The sequence below is a fragment of the Panthera leo genome, chromosome D4 (genome assembly GCF_018350215.1).
Source record: "Panthera leo isolate Ple1 chromosome D4, P.leo_Ple1_pat1.1, whole genome shotgun sequence".
Classification (NCBI taxonomy): domain Eukaryota; kingdom Metazoa; phylum Chordata; class Mammalia; order Carnivora; family Felidae; genus Panthera; species Panthera leo.
Genome location: NC_056691.1, coordinates 76,156,789 through 76,173,967, shown reverse-complemented (window position 1 = coordinate 76,173,967; position 17,179 = coordinate 76,156,789). Strand labels below are relative to the sequence as shown.

Genomic DNA, 17,179 nt, shown 5'->3' with positions numbered 1-17,179 from the left:
TTTTTTTTTATTACCTTCATCAGTTTTGAAGTTTTCCTCATTTATAGATCTTGTGTGTATTTTGTTCGATTTAGACCTAAAGATTTCATTTTTTTTTGGATGCCACTGTAAATGGTGTTTTGTGTTTAATTTCAAATTCCATTGTTCATTGCTGTCATATAGGAAAGAATTTGACTTTCATATATTAACCTTGTATCCTGTCATTTTGCCATAGTCACTTACTAGTTTCAGGAATTATTTTTTGTTGTTGCTGTTACTTTTGATTCTTTGGGGGTTTCCCACTATATATTTTAAAAAAAAAACCCACTTCACATTCTTATTATTAATAGTAATAATAACAGTAATGAACATTATGGAATGCATAGTATGATGTGACAGGTGTCATGGTGTATTTGTCATCTCATTTAGTTCCACCATAGCTTAGAATCACCAGTACTGTGATTTAGTCCCTAATGCAAATGAGGAACCTGAAATCTATCCAATGACAGAGGCAAGTTTATCCAAAAAGGCAGAGGCAAGACTTAGACCTGCCCCTTCTTTCTAGAAAATAAATGGAAACTTCCATACAGTTACATATATACAAGGTTGTTTTTATCCCTCACCCCCTTTATTTCTTCTCGTAATTAAATCTATAAAAGTAGGTAGTATTTGGATCCTCATTTTACAAATGAGGTAACTGAGGCTCCTGAAATTAAGTAACTTGTTCAGGATCACACACGCAGTAAGAGGTGGAGTTGAAGACCCATTCTCAATGCGTGGGGTGGGAGTATTATAGACAAATTTGAGGCTGAGCATGGCCATGTGACAACCATGATCACTAACTAGCAAGGGTATGAGCTAGACCTAGGCTCTTGAAAACTAAATTGAATTACATTTTGGTGTCAGATCTTGAAAAGACCAAAAATTGTGTTCATTAATTAGATCTTTTGGTTTTCCTAGGCCCTTTTTAAGTCTTGACATCCATTGGTTTTTAAGGAGCACTTAAAGCCATTTCCAGTTGTCCTACAACAGTACCCACACTTCACTTTGGTTATGATGCAAAATAGCTAATTCCACACTAACTGGGGTCTGGATTTGACTGCAACTGATATCAGATCTGCGAGAATTGAAAAAGAAGGGATATGAGAGATGATCAGGGCTCCTCATTAGCTCACTGTTGCAGAAAGCACGTGCAAATATTGCTGCCTTTCTACTGCCTTTGGGTGTTTTCTTTCTCCATTGCTAATGACTAATAAAAAAAGAGAGAGAAAGAGAAGAGGGAGCAAACAAGAAAGCAATTGCTATTAGATTTTCTTCTATTGCAGCAGGTTTCTCATTCTGCAGAGCTCATTAGAGGTGGCTATATGGAAAGACTTCCAAGGTGCCCCAGGGAGAAGGAAAAAGGCAAAAGTGAAGAAGAAAGAAACTTTCGGAGATATGACCCCTGCCAGAAATTCACACCAGAACCAGCTGTATCTAGACCACATGTTCTGATGCTAAAAGGCACCTCATGGCTTGGTTTTAAGTGTTAGCAGGGAAAGAAGGAAGGAAGGAAGGAAGGAAGGAAGGAAGGAAGGAAGGAAGGAAGGAGAGAAGGGCAGGGGAGGGAGGGGAAGGAAGGAAGGAAGGGAAAGGAGTAAAGAAAGAAAGGAAGAAAGGAGGGGAGGGGAGGAGAGAGGAGGGGAAGAAAAGAAAAGAAAAGGAAATGAAAAACAACAACAACCAAAAAAAAAAAAGCAAAAGAAGAAAAGGGTTCTCTTTCTAAATACTACAGATAAAGTTACAAATGTGTTGATACTGTGAGGTTAGTTAAAATGTGGCTTTGATTTTTCCTATTTGTTGCTTTAAGTTAGGTAGTTTTCTTTATTAAAGTTTATTTATTTATTTGGGGGGCAGGGTGAGAGAGGGAGAGAGAGAATCCCAAGCAGGCTTTGCATTGTCAGTACAGAGCCAGACTCCGAGCTCAAACTCATGAGATCATGACCTGAGCTAAAGTTGGAAGCTTAACTGACTGAACCACCCAGGCACTCCTAAGTTAGGAGTTTTGAAATGTCTTTTTAATTTAATTTGGAGTCCAACCTCCTGAAGATTCAATTTCACAAACATTTTTGAGAATCTTCTATGTACCTAACTCTTTGTAGGGAACTGGAGAAGTAGAAGACACAGTAGGTCTCTGCTCCCAATGTGGAGGGAAAGACATACCCACAACAATTTCAGTGCATAATGTGATAGGAAGAGATGTGTTCAACATATGGTGCTGGGAATACTGCCTTTAGCATTAATAACTCTCCTAGAGGGGACGTCTGGGTGGCTCAGTCAGATAAGTGTCTGACTTCGGCTTGAGTCATGATCTCATGGTCTGTGAGTTCGAGCCCTGCATCGAGCTCTGTGCTGACAGCTCAGAGCCTAGAACCTGCTTCGGACTCTGTGGCTCCCTCTCTCTCTGCTCTGTCTCTTTCTCTCTCTTAAAATAAACAAACATTAAAAAAAAAAAACCAAACCCTTCCAGATGTCAGGGATAGGGTATGAGGTTAGGGAAAAATCAAATCCACCAGCCAGAAAAAAAAAAAAAAAAAAAAAAGAATCCCATGATAGAAAAAAAAGGAACTCCAAATTAGTAGCCACCTGTCCTGGGTTCTCATTATAGTCCTATCATGTGACTTGGACAAGCTGTGTCTGCTGCCTGGAAAGAGGAAAAGAAAAGAATTTGAGGTCCATCCCAGCTCTAAAATTTGCATCTCTCTTATTCCTAATCAAGACAGGCTTTTCGAGAATGTTAAATAAAACTGTGCTCCACAGCGGCGATAGCTACTATTTATCGAGAGCCTGCTATTTTCAGTCCTTCTTCTGTGGTTCACATTATGGACTCTTTTAATCTTTATGACAAGTATGTAAGGCTAAGGATGATTATTATTCCCATTTTCCTGATGAGCAAACAGAGGCCCAGGAAAGGTTCAACGTTCTGTCTAACCAGAGCCATGTAGGGGATGGGAATTGGAAGCATGCTGTAAATTCAGGTGGTCTGGCTGTAGAGACTGCTCCCGAGGTGGGAAGGAAGATACAGAGTGCCCGTGGGAACACGGCTCCTCCTCTCGGGAACTTCTTAGCCCTCTGTGCCAGAGCCATTTGAGGACGCCTGTATTTGTCAAAGAAATGACCCCAGGGCTTAAGACACCCCCGGAGCTGGGAAGTGACTTGTTTAAGGCAAGTTGGTGGAACAGCTTCACAGAACTGGCTCCCTGTCCAGGAGAGGACTGGGGGTGCTTGAGGAATGGTGAGCACACACACAATGATTCAGGGAGAGTCAGTAGTCCCAGCACTTGGACTCACTCAGCAAGTGCTTGAGTACACGTATTTTGTGTCTGCTGTTAAGCTACACCCTTGAGACAGACATGAGTGGAGGTGTGTGGGGATCATGGTGCCCTGAGAACAGAGAGTGCCCTGAACACTGGAATATGAAATCCTAATTGCAATTGAAATGTTTTTTAACAGCACAGCGATAGTGGCTTCTGCCTTTGGCTGTGATAACATAAGCAGTAGACCCTTCCGGGATGGAGGGGGGTAAATCTCAGCGTGCAGTTTGGGCTGTGGCTGCAGAGGGGGATCTAGGCTGAGCCGTACCCCTCTCTCACAGGCTCAGCCGCCACCTAGGACCAGGGGCTTGTTCACTCAGGCCCTGCAGATTTGTGTTTAGGTTCACGTCTCTGTCTGGAGGTTTTGGTGAGGCTAATTCTCCTCTTCAGATCTCATTATAGCATCTGAAAAGCAGAGATAACGACAGTGCTGGGTCAGAAAAAAATGCAGAGATCGGGCCTAGTGATGTCGAACTTTCGCCACCCCAGCTCTGAAATTGGATGTCAGGGTAGCAGGGTCTTGGATTCCTTCCCTTGAGAAATGGAGGGGGACGTTCCGGAAACAGCTGCAGAGACCCCAGTGACAGCAATCCGGCCTGCTCCTGGGGTTAGGACACCACGAGGAGTCCTGGTGCTGAGGAGGGGGAGGGCACAGGGGCTGAAGAGAAGATAATGTTTCTCTAGCCTGCGATTTCTTTCAATTTCAGGGATTGCAATTACCAGGGCAGGAGTTAGAAGTGGCCATGCCCGGAATGCTTAAGTGAGTTTGGTGCCTCTGGTAGAAATGATTTTGCATTTAGAGAGGGAAGGCATGTGCAGTGTGTAAGCCAGGCTTCACATTGTGTGTGTGTGTGTGTGTGTGTGTGTGTGTGTGTGTGTGTGTTCATGCACACCTTCGTATGCATGAGGGCAAGGCAGGAGAAAGACCGTGTGAACATGGTTGGAGAGGGGCGTGGCAGAGTGGAGGGTGAGCCTGGGAACTTGGCCCCACCTCACTGAGACCCAGTCTCCTTACCTTCAGCATCAAGATAATAATAATGACTTTGCAAGATGTTAGAAGTGTCTTAGTGTTGGGGCTGTTGGGGCTCAGTGTTGGGGCTGCTCTAACAAAATACCATCGACTTCATGGCGGAACCAACAAAAAGTTTTATTTCTCTAAGTTCTTGAGGCTGGGAAGTCCAAGATCAAGGCAGTGGCAGATTCATGTGTGCTGAGGAACTGTTTCCTGGTGCTTAGATGGTACCTTTCCTCACTTGGTGAAGGGGACAAGGAGCTCTCTGGGGTCTGTCTTACAAGGGCACTAACCCCATTCATGAAGGGCCCACCCTCATGAACTGATCACTTCCCAAAGGCCCCACTTCCTAATACCTTCACATTGGGGGTTAGGTTTCAACATATGGATTTGAAGGGGTGGGACACCAACATTCAGTCTATGGCAAAAAAAAAAAAAAAAGTTAGAAACAAGTCTTGCCGAGGACCTAGCACATGACATGCATTCAATAAAGAGCAGTTACTGTTATCAATGTGGGCATCCATCTGGCACGTTCAGCCAACACTGGTATTTTCGGTGAGTCAGCTTGCACGTTTCAGCATTTCATTTTGGGGCAAGATTAAACATTACTAGCCTATTTTTGCAGTTTCTAAGAACATGGAGTTGAATTGTTCCACGTCCAGCTTGCTAGTCCCTTGTACTTTAATCAATCTCTTTACTCTTCTGTTCCTTTATTTGAAACAAACAAACAAACAAATAGAATAAGAGGGCTTCCCTCCCAGGGTTGCTGGGTGAAACAAGATGTGTGCAGATCCCTTAGAATAATTGCTAGCACACTGCAAGGAATCAGTAGATATTAGCTTAAAAATGACGTTTGTCATTCTGATACTAGATATGTAGGGATGAAAGGGTAGGGGGAGATTGGAGTAGCACAGCTGGATGGGTGGTCTCTCCCACATTTCCCTTCAGCTAGGAGTATTCATTCATTCATTCATTCACTGAATAATCACTTATTGAGCCCCTAGAATGTGTTTCAGCCACTGTGTCAAGGCTGGATGTAGGCAGCGAGTAAGAAAGACGTGGTCCTTGCCATAAAGTGCCCTTTGTCCAGCAAGGGAGACAGTGAGTGACCAAGGTCAACAGTCCAGTGTGAAAGTGCTAAGATAGAGGAAGGATGGGTGCTGTGGAAACCCAGAGAAGGGGCATCAAACCCCCAAGTGAAAGGGAGGCATCAGCAAAGCTCTCCTGCCGGGGGTGGAAATGGAGTGTAGTAGGCAGAATAATGCCTTCCAGATGTACATATTTTAATCCCTAGACCCTGTGAGTAAATTACCTTCCATGGCAAAGGGTGATTAAGGGTGCAGGTGGAAATCAAGCCGCTGATCTGGAGATAAAGAGATTATTGCCTGGATTATCCAGGTGGGTCTGATATAATCCTAAGGTTCCTTAAAAGGGGAGTGGGAGGTAACAGAGGAGGCCAGAGGGATGTGATTCCAGAAGGACTTGCCTTGCCTTGGCTAGCTTTGATGGTGGTGGAAGAGGGCCCGGGACCAAGGAACGCGGGCAGTCTCAAAAAGCTGGAATGGCAAGGGAGCGGTTCCTACTCTGGAGCTTCCAGAAAGCATACAGCCGTGCCAACACCTTGCCTGAAGCCCACAAACCCATGTCAGACATCTGACCTACAAAAAAAATATAATAAGTGTATGTTGGTTTAAGCCACTATATTGGTGGCAGTTGGTTACGGCAGCAACAGAACGCTAATACACGAATACACGGGGCCCGTGATACATCTGGGTTAGAACCGTCATTTTACAAAATCATTCTGGCCACAGGATGGTTGGCAAATTGGAGGGACCAGGCTGAATGCAGAGTGCATTATTAACAGGCTGTTACAGCAGACCCTGGGAGAGGGGTGGTGGCCTGAACCCACGCACACAGCCGTCCTGTGTTGTGTCTGTACACACCCTGGAAGCAGGGTGTGTAGGTGAGGAAGGCTCAGAGGGCAGTTGCCCAGACGATTGTCAGATCCCAGATCCCCAGATTCCCAGATCCCTGCAACTGAGAAGTAGAGAGCCTTGAAAGGGAAACCGGCATGCAGAGAACGACCATATACTTGCCAGAGGCTGTGGTCAGAGTCAAAATCAAGTGCTGTGGAAGCAGGACGTCCCTTCCAATGAAGGGGCTCAGGGATGCCTTCTAGAGAAGAAGACATTATGAAGTCTGTCTGGAGGCTCCCAAGAGGGCTCAGGGGACGTTGCAAAGAAGAATCAAATGCAGCCCCTGCTTTCAAGGAGCCCACAGGTCTGAGGGGGTAGGGCAGGTAACATGGCCTTTCTTAGGAACCCTCCAGAACATGCAAGAGGAAATAGCTCTGGGGCTGGAAATCAAAAATGTGGATGGGTAGCCTGTTCTGGTCTTGCCAACCCAGGAACCAGTAAATGAGTCACTTCCTCTGCCCTGCCTTTGTCCCCTCTCTCATCAATGTGCCGAGCATCAGCTGAGATAAGAACGGCCCCACACGCATGGGCCCCAGCAGAGCCAGGGAAGCAACTTTGCGCCCATGACCCGTGAAACAGCCCGTAGGGTGGGGGTCATGAACTGCATCCTGCCAAGGAAGAGACGGCAATCCTGGGAGCCTCCCTCTGGAGGTGGCTGGGCTCGCACGAAACGCTGGGGGTTTTACTGAGATCTGACAGTCTTCCTGTGAATCTTACGCGTGGAGGATGGGCTGCCAGCTGGTAGGGGCAGGAAGGAGGCAAGAACTTCCCGATGGGCATTGGTCTGCTCTCCGGCCATAGCAGGTAAAATCAGGGGTGTCCGGGGGCTCTGGTGCTTAGCCAGAAGTGGACGTGGGTTCTGGAGTCAGCACTGCTAACACGTCTCATGACTCGTTCTGCTCCCACCGCGTGCAGCTGGTGACAGGGAACAGCAGGTCCTACTTGCTGTGTGTCTTTCAAAGCGGTGCGTCTTCTCCATGTCCTGTCGTAGGGTGCCTCCACCGTGCTTGTCTGGGGTGCTGCAAAACCCCATAACATACTAACACACTCCTTCCCTCCATCCTTGTTCCTTTTTCAGCTCACCCTCTAGCGTGTGTCCGGTCAGAAAGTACTTCTCTCCTGCTGAAACCCCTGCAGTGGGTCGTCTTGCCCTCAGAATAAAGCCCGCATTCCTGGGGCGCCTGGGTGGCTCAGGCGGTTAATTAAGCATCTGACTTCCACTCAGGTCGTGATCTCACGGTTTGGGAGTTTGAGTCCCACATCGGGTTCTGTGCTGACTCTCAGCTCAGAGAGTGGAGCCTCGAGTCTGCTTCTGATTCTGTGTCTCCCTCTCTCTCTGCCCCTCCCCTGCTCGCTCACTCACTCTCTCTCAAAAATCAATAAACAGTAAAAAAATTATAAAAAATAAAATAAAGCCTGCATTTCTTAGCATCACTTGAAAGACTGGTAAGAGCTGATCTGTTTATGTGCCCCTCTCCAGCCCGTCTTTGCATTTTAGTCAATGCTTTTACATCTTGAATCTTGGCTTCTTTCAATTTCCAGAATGTGCCATGTGAGTGTTTACCTCCTCTCTCTCTCTCTCTGTCTCTCTCTCTGAGACACACACACACACACACACACACACACACAAAACACACACACACACACACACACACACACACACACACACACACACCACTTCAGACTTCTGCACATGCTATTCTTTCTGCCCGGACCCCATTTTCATTCTTTGCTGTTTCCCTGGATAACCCCTCCCAATCAGTCAAGGCTCACCTCCTCCAGGCAGCCTTCCCACCTTGCCCACTCTGTGTTAAGTGCCCCTCCTCTCTACCCCCTTGTTCTCTGAACCTCCCTGCTGTGAATCTTAAACTTTATAACTCTAACCTATAACTGTCTCTTTAAACAATAAAAGATTTAAACATTTTTTCCCACTACAACTCAGTTATGCAAAACACTGTAGTCTTAATTTTCTACAGCTGAAATAATCTTTTCCTCAAGTTTCCATTTCACTTATAGCAAAAAAAAAAAAAAAAAGTATTTCAGGTTACCAATGAAGGATACAGAACGTCCTCTTTAGAGGAAGTACTTAGTCTGTTCAAAGTTGAACTCCTCCCCAGCCAACCCTGCCTTTTCTTCACCAAGCAGTCTCCCCAACCTCCACGAGGCCTCAGGATGCATGGTGTACTAGATCCTTGCTTGGAGTCACTATGGATTTCTTACTTGAGCGTGGCTCTGTGCCCTTGCACTGGCATCCGTTAGGATGTGGATGGTCTTGGGTAGTCTTTTGAGAAAGGATATGTTGTCAGAATACACTGCCAAAGTCCAGAGTCATGAGGTCCCCACACTCTGAAGCCCCTCTGTTCTAATCTCAGGTCCCCTTCCCCATCCCTGCCTCCATGCAAGCAGGGGGTTAGGACAGGAAGTCTTGTCAGCTTTGTTATGTCTGCTCTGTAGGTGCAGGAATCAGAGGCTGACTTCCAGTCTCTTGCTCACCTCCTGCTGCCCTCTCATGGGAGCTTCCATGGCTCATTGGATAGAGGGGCTCCCCAGCTCCCCAGACTAATCCCTGATCTGAAGCAGCAGGCCCCAGTGTCCCTGCTCACCTGCCCTGGGACTTTTCCCAAACACTTGTTAGTATCTCAGCATTTGTAGACACTGCCCTCGAGGCAGGGGTGGATGGGGAGGCAGTGCTGCCTTCCAAAAGACCAGAAAGGGGTTGTCTACCCTTGGGTATGAGCTCCTGGCCCCCCTAGCCTTCTCTTCTCAGCAATCCAGCACAGCACTGATGGCAGAAAGAAGGGTTTTCTCCTTCCTTTTCCTGTCTGGTGGGAACTCCCCTGAGGTCATAGCCTGCACCATCTATACATTAAAATAAGACACTATGATTTGAGTCGGTCAGGCCTGGCTTTGATATATAAGGGGACCTTCACTTGTAGCACAGGCTGGCTTTGGAAACTCTTGTCTAGTTCAAGACACTACAAAGTCATCTTTGGATGCAAAGCTGAGCAATGACCCCCTTTCTTGTCTAGATGATATCTGCCCTTCTACCTAAGGGATGAATGCTTTTGATTGAGCGGGCGGGGTGCCATAGACAAATATGATTTATGGGGAATGAAAAATATTTCACTTGAACCTCTTCAAAACCATTATTCACCTCGCACACTTATCTAGAAGCATTTTACACATGTGTCTCCTACTAGGATGTGGGAGCTTAAGGACAGAGAATGTCTGTTTTGTCATTGTATTTCCAAGGCCTGGTATGTAATAATGAAAATTCATTGAATATTTGAATGAATGAATGAATGAATAAAAGGTTGAATGTAACAATGACTCAGTGCAGCACCGGAGCAGAGAATGTAAACAAAGACCCATAGTTAAGAAGTAGATTACAGAACAAAGTTTCTAACTGCTCCCCAAGAAGAGCAGAGTTGGAGGCTGGGTATGGACAGATGTCAGCATCAGTTTCAACAACACTGGTCCCTGTGACTCCAGAACATACAGAGTGCCTGTAGAATCAAGCCTAATACCTCTTAATCTACACTTCAGAGAAGCACAAGTATTTTTACCAGCTGCTCACCCACCCAGAGGTGGGGAGTGGCTTCCCCAGAGCCAAGATGAGAGCACATGTCCCGGCTCGTTGATCACACAGGAAACCACATCTCAGCCAAAAACACCACTCTCATTTGACAGAAAGCCTCAGTTTAGGCGTAGGTGAGGGAAACGGCATGGTTTAAACCAGGTGAGATGTCCTCAGTGGTGCTGGGGGTTGACTGCCACCCTTTTAGGAGGCCTTGGGCAGCCTGGGGGGAGCCAGAAATGGTGGAGAGAGCCACTCCCTGCAGACTCAACAGCTTGCAGGCCACGGCTCCTCGGCTTCCCTCCACTGAGGAAGAGCTGCAGACAGTGCTGGCTGGCTCTGGGATGATTTACTTCCCTGAAATGCCTCAATTTAAATGCTAATTTCCCCAGAACTGAGGGGTGATCGGCTCTTGCATGCTGGTGGCTGTGTATTAATGTATCCAAAACACTCACACATATTCTTAAATTGGGGCAGGAGGGAGGGAAGACCTCAGGTAGGCTGGGGAGGGTGGCAGAGGAGCCCAGCCTCCCCTGCTTGCTGTTCTTGTCAGCATGGCTGATGGGAGGGAAGCTAGACAAGGTGCATACTGCACGGAAATACTCTGTAGCTTTGAGTCAGGAGGTCCTTTGCAGGTGGCATGGTGGGTGAAGAGGCCTGCCTCTCACCTCTGCACACAACTGAACAGATGCTTACGGGGCTTCTACTAGGAGTAGTCACTGTCTCAGGTGCTCTGAGGCTCTTGAAGAGATTCAGAATCTAGTGTGGGGTTCCGGAAATGGGATCATCACTAAGGATCACTTTACAAATGACTCTTGCTCTCAGCCCCTGGAAGTCAGACCTCTTACTTCCATTTTACAGGTGAGGTCACCAAGACTCATAAAATGGAAGTGACCTCCCCAAGGTCACACAGCCAGCATTTGGATCCATGTCTGCAGGACTTCTGAGCCCTTGCCTTTTCTACCACCAGACCCCAAGGCCACTTCTGGGATCTATTCATGAGCAAGATGCATGAGGGAAAAGTGATAGGAAGGTTTTATTGCATCTGGGGAAAATCGAGATGATTACATGGAAGAGGAGGTGGGTTTTTAACTTGGCCTCTTGCCTCCTGTTGACATCCTTCAGCGCACCCCGCCTGCTGCATCCCCCCCCACCCCAGTGGGAATGCACACACGTACACATGTGTTCATCCAGTGTGGGAGGTCTGACCAACCCCTGCTTAGACAGACCACCGTTTCCCATCTGGTCCCCAGCAGCTGGGTGGGGCTGGAGCCCCTGGCTCCTATCTGAGCTCCAGAGGAACCAGGGTGCCATGCAGTTAGGAAGAGGAAGAAAGTAGGGTTTGAAGCTCCGTGGGGACAGGCTGGAGTTTTAGACTTAGATTCCCAAGATCCCTTCGATCCAGTGTTCAGTGAGTACACACTTTGTATGCAGTTTGCACTGGGGAGGCAGTAGTAGCAGAGGGGTAGTCTTGGCCCCCGTGGAGCTCACAGTTTAGCAGGCAGGGTAGGTCTCAAGGAAGGTCCCCGGGAGCACATCTATGGGTAGGTGTTGGGAAGCTCTTCATGGAAGGAAAGATACTATGGGATAGCATAACAGGAGAACTGTCCTGGCAGTAATGTGTAGTCTGAATGATAAGCAGGTGATAGCCAGGCGCACAGGGCAGGGACCTTTCCAGAGAGAGGGCAAACCCCCAGTGGGCCCTTTGTAGGAAGTGAGTATGCCCTGTAAGAGGAACTTAAGGGCGGTCAGTGCGGCTGGAGAACAGCAGACCAGGGGACAGGGGTCAAAACATAAGGCAGGAGGTAGGCAGAGGCTAGATTTCGAAGACCTTTCAGACCTTCCTACATGCCTTGCATTCTCTCTGATCCTTGTGAATGGAGGCACCTCCCTGTTTCCTGCTGGGCCCCGGTGTGCAGAGCAGTCCCTGCAACTTGAGAGACCCTAATAAATGTGGAACAAGTGAGATCTCGTACCTCCAGGGCCCTCCTGAGTGCCCAGAACCCAGGATCTGCTATTTTTAAAAGTTGATTAATCATTTCCAGGGGTGCCTGGGTAGCTTAGTCAGTTAAGCAACCAACTCTTGATTTCCGCTCAGGTCATGATCTCACGGTTGGCGAGTTCGAGTCCCGCACTGTCAGTGCGGAGCCTGGTTGAAATTCTCTCTCTCCCCCTCTTTCTTTGCCCCTTCAGCACTCTCTCTCAAAATAAATTTTAAAAAAGCTTAAAAAAAAGTTAATTAAGTATTTTCATATAATATCAACTGAGATTGATTCATGGATATTTTGGGGGAGATACTTGTCTAAAGAAACTGTGACCCTGTCCCAGTTTGAAACATGACATCCACTCACGTACACATACAGACGCACCCGTGGGCACGAGAGAGCATCCACTCTGGCGGTAAAAGGGCAGAACTGACTGGTCTCAGGTTATACCAGGGATCAAGAGCATGGGCTTTGGATTGATCCATTGGGAAGGTGTTTACCAAGTGCAAAGCACTAAGCTGGGAACGTCCCCATTGGCTACAAGTGGTCTTGGCCCCTGCCAGCTTCCTAACTGTGGACATGTGGGACAAGTTCCTTAACCTCCCTGAGGGCCCATTTCTTTATTTACAAGATGGGGGTAATACTACTTGTCTCCTAGAGGTCTCATGCGGTTAAAATCACACACTCACACACACACACACACACACACACACACACACACACACGCACACACACACTATTTAGGGCATAGCTGATGATCAACAAATATGATCGATAAATATTACTCATTCTCCTTCCCATCTTCCTATCTTTGGGATCAGTTGCCTTGTAGTTTGTTTTTGTTTTTGTTTTTGTTTTTCTACACACACACGTACACACAAGCTATGAGAATCAGAATTCACTTTCTGGCAATTGAATTTAACCAGCACCCCGCCGGCCTCCCGCGTCCCTTTTGCAGGTGGGTGGATTCTGAAGCAGCTGTCTGGGTTCTGTCTGCGGTTCTGGGCCCAGGGGAACTTCCTGGCGCCTGCTCTTCCCATCTGAGTTTTTGTACCTCCCGAGAGAGCCCAGGAGATGTGAAAGCCCTGGGCGCCCTCTGCTGGCAACGGCCACGCAGGACTGTGGCCATCCCCAGGCGGTGGCGGCAAAGGGGCCCCATTCTGAGGGACAGACCTTGGTCTTACCATCCCCTGCTTCGCCCCTGCCTCCCTCCCTCCCAGCCTTCACACTGGGCTTCGATCTTCCACCCCTGCATCTTCCCCTTCTTCCTCACGTGCTTCCTCAACATCCTCCCTGCTTCCCCAAAGCTTCGGGAGAAAACCTTCCTCTAGGAACACAGAGCATATGAGCCCCCCACCTCCACCCCACCATCCCGAGGCTGCCTTTCATTGTCCCTGTGAGGTCATATCTACCCACCAAGTGAATCCTGGCTTACACAGAAGACAGAGGGATGTGGAGTGAAGAGGGTGTCTCTGTCTCTGTCTCTAAAAGCAGTGCCAGAGAAGATGGAGACCCTGGATGGTAAAGTGAGAAAACATAAGCTTGCTTTCATATCCCTCTTCTCCAGTGCACTCTGTGTAAGTTCTGGAAGGTACTGCATGCCTCAGAGCCTCTACTTCTGCATTGGCTGAGTGAGCACCCAGCTCATGGCGATGCAGTGAAGATGGGTGAGGTCACGTGGAGACCAGAGCAGCTGGTTTGGTCAAGTCGTAACTAGCAGCACGCTCCTTCTCTTGGCCGTGGCCTGTCTGGGCTCAGTGTACCCAGGGGTGCTACTTCTCTGCTGGCTTTGACAGTTCCCTGCACCTGAGCAGTAGTGAGGACTGGGAGCCTTGGGGCCAGACCACTTGGGACCTCCAACTGTGTTGTGCTTCATCTGTTCAGCCTCTGAAGTGAGGGTCCTAACAGCACCGACCTCATAGGGTTGGGAGAAGATAAATGTACCTGGAACCGTGCCTGGTGCGTGGTAGGTGCTCAATAAAAGGTTATTCTTATTGTCTATTGCTGTTTCTCATTAAGGCAGATCGAACAGCTTTTCTGACCCTCACTTTACAGATGGGAAATCTGAAGTTTGAGCGGTTTGCTCCAGGTTAAGCAGTGAGGTGTGGTGTGGTGTGGGCAGAACTGGAGCCCAGTCTCCAGAGCCGCTGGCATCTTCTCACTCGTACCCATACCTACGCTTGAAACAGGTGCTTGGGTCTCGTGGAGTTGGGTCCCAGAAGCATCCAGCCCACCCAGAATTCCTGATCACTGGGCCCCAGTGGCTGCTCCGCATGGCTCATTTGTCGTCTCCCCCACTAGGCTGGGAAGATCTAGAAAAGTGGGGGAGAATCCAATCTCTCTGAATCTCTCGGGCCAGCTCAGGGCTCCACCCAGAGTGTGAGCTCAGCTGACCTGGGCATGCAGACACCCTCCACCCTGCCGTATCTTTGTGGGGAGATTTGTACCACCACAGGCCACCTCACAAGGGACACAGAAGGAAACTTAGGCCCTCAGACCCTGGCGAGTGTTAACGTGCCCCTTTAGGGGCACTCCCATCGCCCCAGAAGTCCCTCTTTTTCTATTCGCATGGCTGTTCCACACACCCAGGCTTTCAAATGGATCATACGCCAACCACAAACACCTAGGTGGAAGCCACGATCACGGCACATGCATAGACTTAAACAAGTATAGCTCCCGAGACAGACAGGGGTACGCCCACACAGGCACACAAAATAGCATGCCTCAGTGCACCAGCGTGGACCTAGAAACTCATTGTCATGCACACACGTGCTCAGCAGACACTCCCAGGCCCAGCTGCCAACTTTCCCAAGTGTGCAATCAACAGACCTGGGTTCAAACCCCAGCACCCACCACCTCTTCACTCTGCGTCCCGTGTTTTGATCATCTGGGAAAAGAATGTAATCGTAAATGTCTTGTGGGGTTGCTGTGAACATTAAGTGATAAAATGTATGTAAAGCACTTAGCCAGACCCTAGCAAATTCTGAGGATTGGACACAATGTGAGAGATGATGATGACGAAGATACTGGCAATGCTGAGTATGTTGAAAATGGGGCTAACGTCTCTTACCCTGGACTCCTCAGGGGTCAGGATACAGGGGAGGGGTTCCCTACATGAATGAATCGTTGGGGGAGCTTCACAGGTGCCTAGGGTGAGGTGCGCAGCGGGGACAGGGAGTACAGACAGGAAGTGACCCAGCCCCGCCCCCACGTTTGTACAGCTGCTTTTGAACTGCTCAAGAGATCCAGGCTTCAAAGGCATTGCGTTGGCATCCCTATCTTTGTTTTCCTCTTCCTGATTTTCATTTCAAAGTTGCCCTTTCCAGGGGGCACAGTGAAGTGATAAACACCCTCCTCCTTTTCTTCTTCTCCTCCCCCTCCTCCTCCCTCTCCTCTCCAGATTGTGATTAGTGTCTCAGATTCTGAGCTTTTCTGAATACGGAGGGACCTCAAATGTCAGATTTTAATACAATCCGTGCCAAGTGGCTGTCAGATTCCCTGCTTGCACACTCTCAAGAACAGGAAGCTCACCACCGGGCTTGGCAGGCTGTTCTAGTGTTAAGCAGGTCTGTTGCATGAAAGATTGAAGGCTCCCCCCATGGGATGCACTGTTAGTACCCCGCCTGCCCAAAAGACTACCTCTGTTCAGGGTTCAGTCCCCCAAGGTCTGTCTTCTGTTCCCTGCAATGGCCCTGCAGGGAAGGAATAGAGGCATCTGATGAAACCAGGGCAGGAGAAAGAGCATGAGCCTGGAATTGGGCGGGGAGAGTGGGGAGGGGTGGGTCTGGGAGCAAGTCGCTCCCCTTCTCTAGGCCCCAGTTTCCCCATCTGTAAAAGGAGGCGTGTGATCCAAAAGATGCCTTAGGAAGCTTCCACTTGAGCACACTCACACCCATTCCTTGCAGCCTTCCTTTCTCCAGCTCAACCCTGCCCCTGTTCCTCCAAGCACTCCAGGCTGTCCCCAGTTCCCTCACATTCTAGCTCGCCACTGTCATTGCTTATGCAAGGAGATGTTTAGCAGCCAAATACACAGTTTGTAGAGCCTCAGACTGTGTCTTAAGCAATTGGCAGCTTTATCCCATTAAGTGTTTACAACAACCCTGATATCTCACTTCATAGCAAGGAAACTGAGGTTCTGGGTGGAACAGTAGCTTCCTCAGGATTGTGCATCTAGTGGATGGTGGGCCAGGACTCGAGCCCTAGCCTGCAGGAGTCTAGAGCCTGTGATTAGCACCACGTGCTCTGAGCCAGGACGCGGGGAGCCAGAGGCGAAGGGCAAGGACAGCCGCCCACTCGAGAGTCTCTCTGATCCGACTACAAGAGCCCGGCCCTCCTACCCTGCAGCCCCCAGCAGCCTCCACGTTCTCATTCTGGCGGTCTCTCTGCTCCTCTCCACAGGGAGAACAACTTCATCAAGGACTTCCCTCAGCTGGCCGATGGGCTGTTGGTGATCCCACTGCCGGTGGAGGAGCAGTGCCGGGGGGTCCTCTCCGAGCCCCTCCCGGACCTCCAGCTGCTCACTGGTAAGCCACACATGCTACACCCCTCCCCGCCGCTCTGACCGCACACCTGCTCTCTGGGTGCCTGTCAGTCCTCAGCATGTCCAAGACGGGCCTCCTCCTTCATGAGAGACAGAGTGCAAAAGGGACCTGCCATTTGTAGGGGGGGGGGGGGCGTGAGGGGGGAAGGGGGAGGGGAGGCTTCTGCTATGGTCCGTGCACAGCTAGGGGGATTCCCTGAGACTCCAGCCTCTGATCTGGGCCAAGACGTACTCTCTTAACAAATTTCAAGTATGCTAACTCTAGGCACCGTGCTGTGCCTTCGATCCGCAGAATTTATTCATCCCACATAACTGAACCTTTGTACCTTTGACCAGCGTCTCTCCATTTCCCCCTAACCCTCAACCATTCTACTCTCTGCTTTTATGAGTTCGGCTTTTTTAGATTCTACATAAAAGCGAGATCATGCAGTATTTGTCTTTCTGCGTCTAGCTTATTTCACTAGGTTTATTTTTAAATCGTGCTAAAGTAACATCACTGGCCCTCTCTACCAGGAGTCTCCCTCACTTGAAAGCATTTGTTACACAACTTGATTTTGAATGTGGGCGCTGAGCCATCCTGTGGGGTGGGTGTTATTTCCCCCATTATACAGATGAAGAATCTAGACTCAGAGAGGTGATGGGATCAGCCCAAGGTCACAGAGCACGCCTACCAGGATGAGAACCAGGTTCCACCGCCCTGGGTCTTCTGCCCTATTCACTCTGCTCTGCAGCTCCCCAACCCCCACCCCTCCCTCTC

At 48.8% G+C, this 17,179-nt stretch overlaps 1 protein-coding gene across 1 annotated transcript in view; it reads left to right on the top strand.

The window, feature by feature from the left end:
* Window positions 1–17,179, top strand: part of ASTN2 (astrotactin 2) — an 874,784-nt gene that overhangs the window by 614,933 nt on the left and 242,672 nt on the right. Inside the window, exon 14 of the mRNA XM_042912372.1 lies at window positions 16,281–16,405. Within this exon, the coding sequence (XP_042768306.1) occupies window positions 16,281–16,405 (125 nt within the window). The remainder of the gene's footprint in view (window positions 1–16,280; window positions 16,406–17,179) is intronic.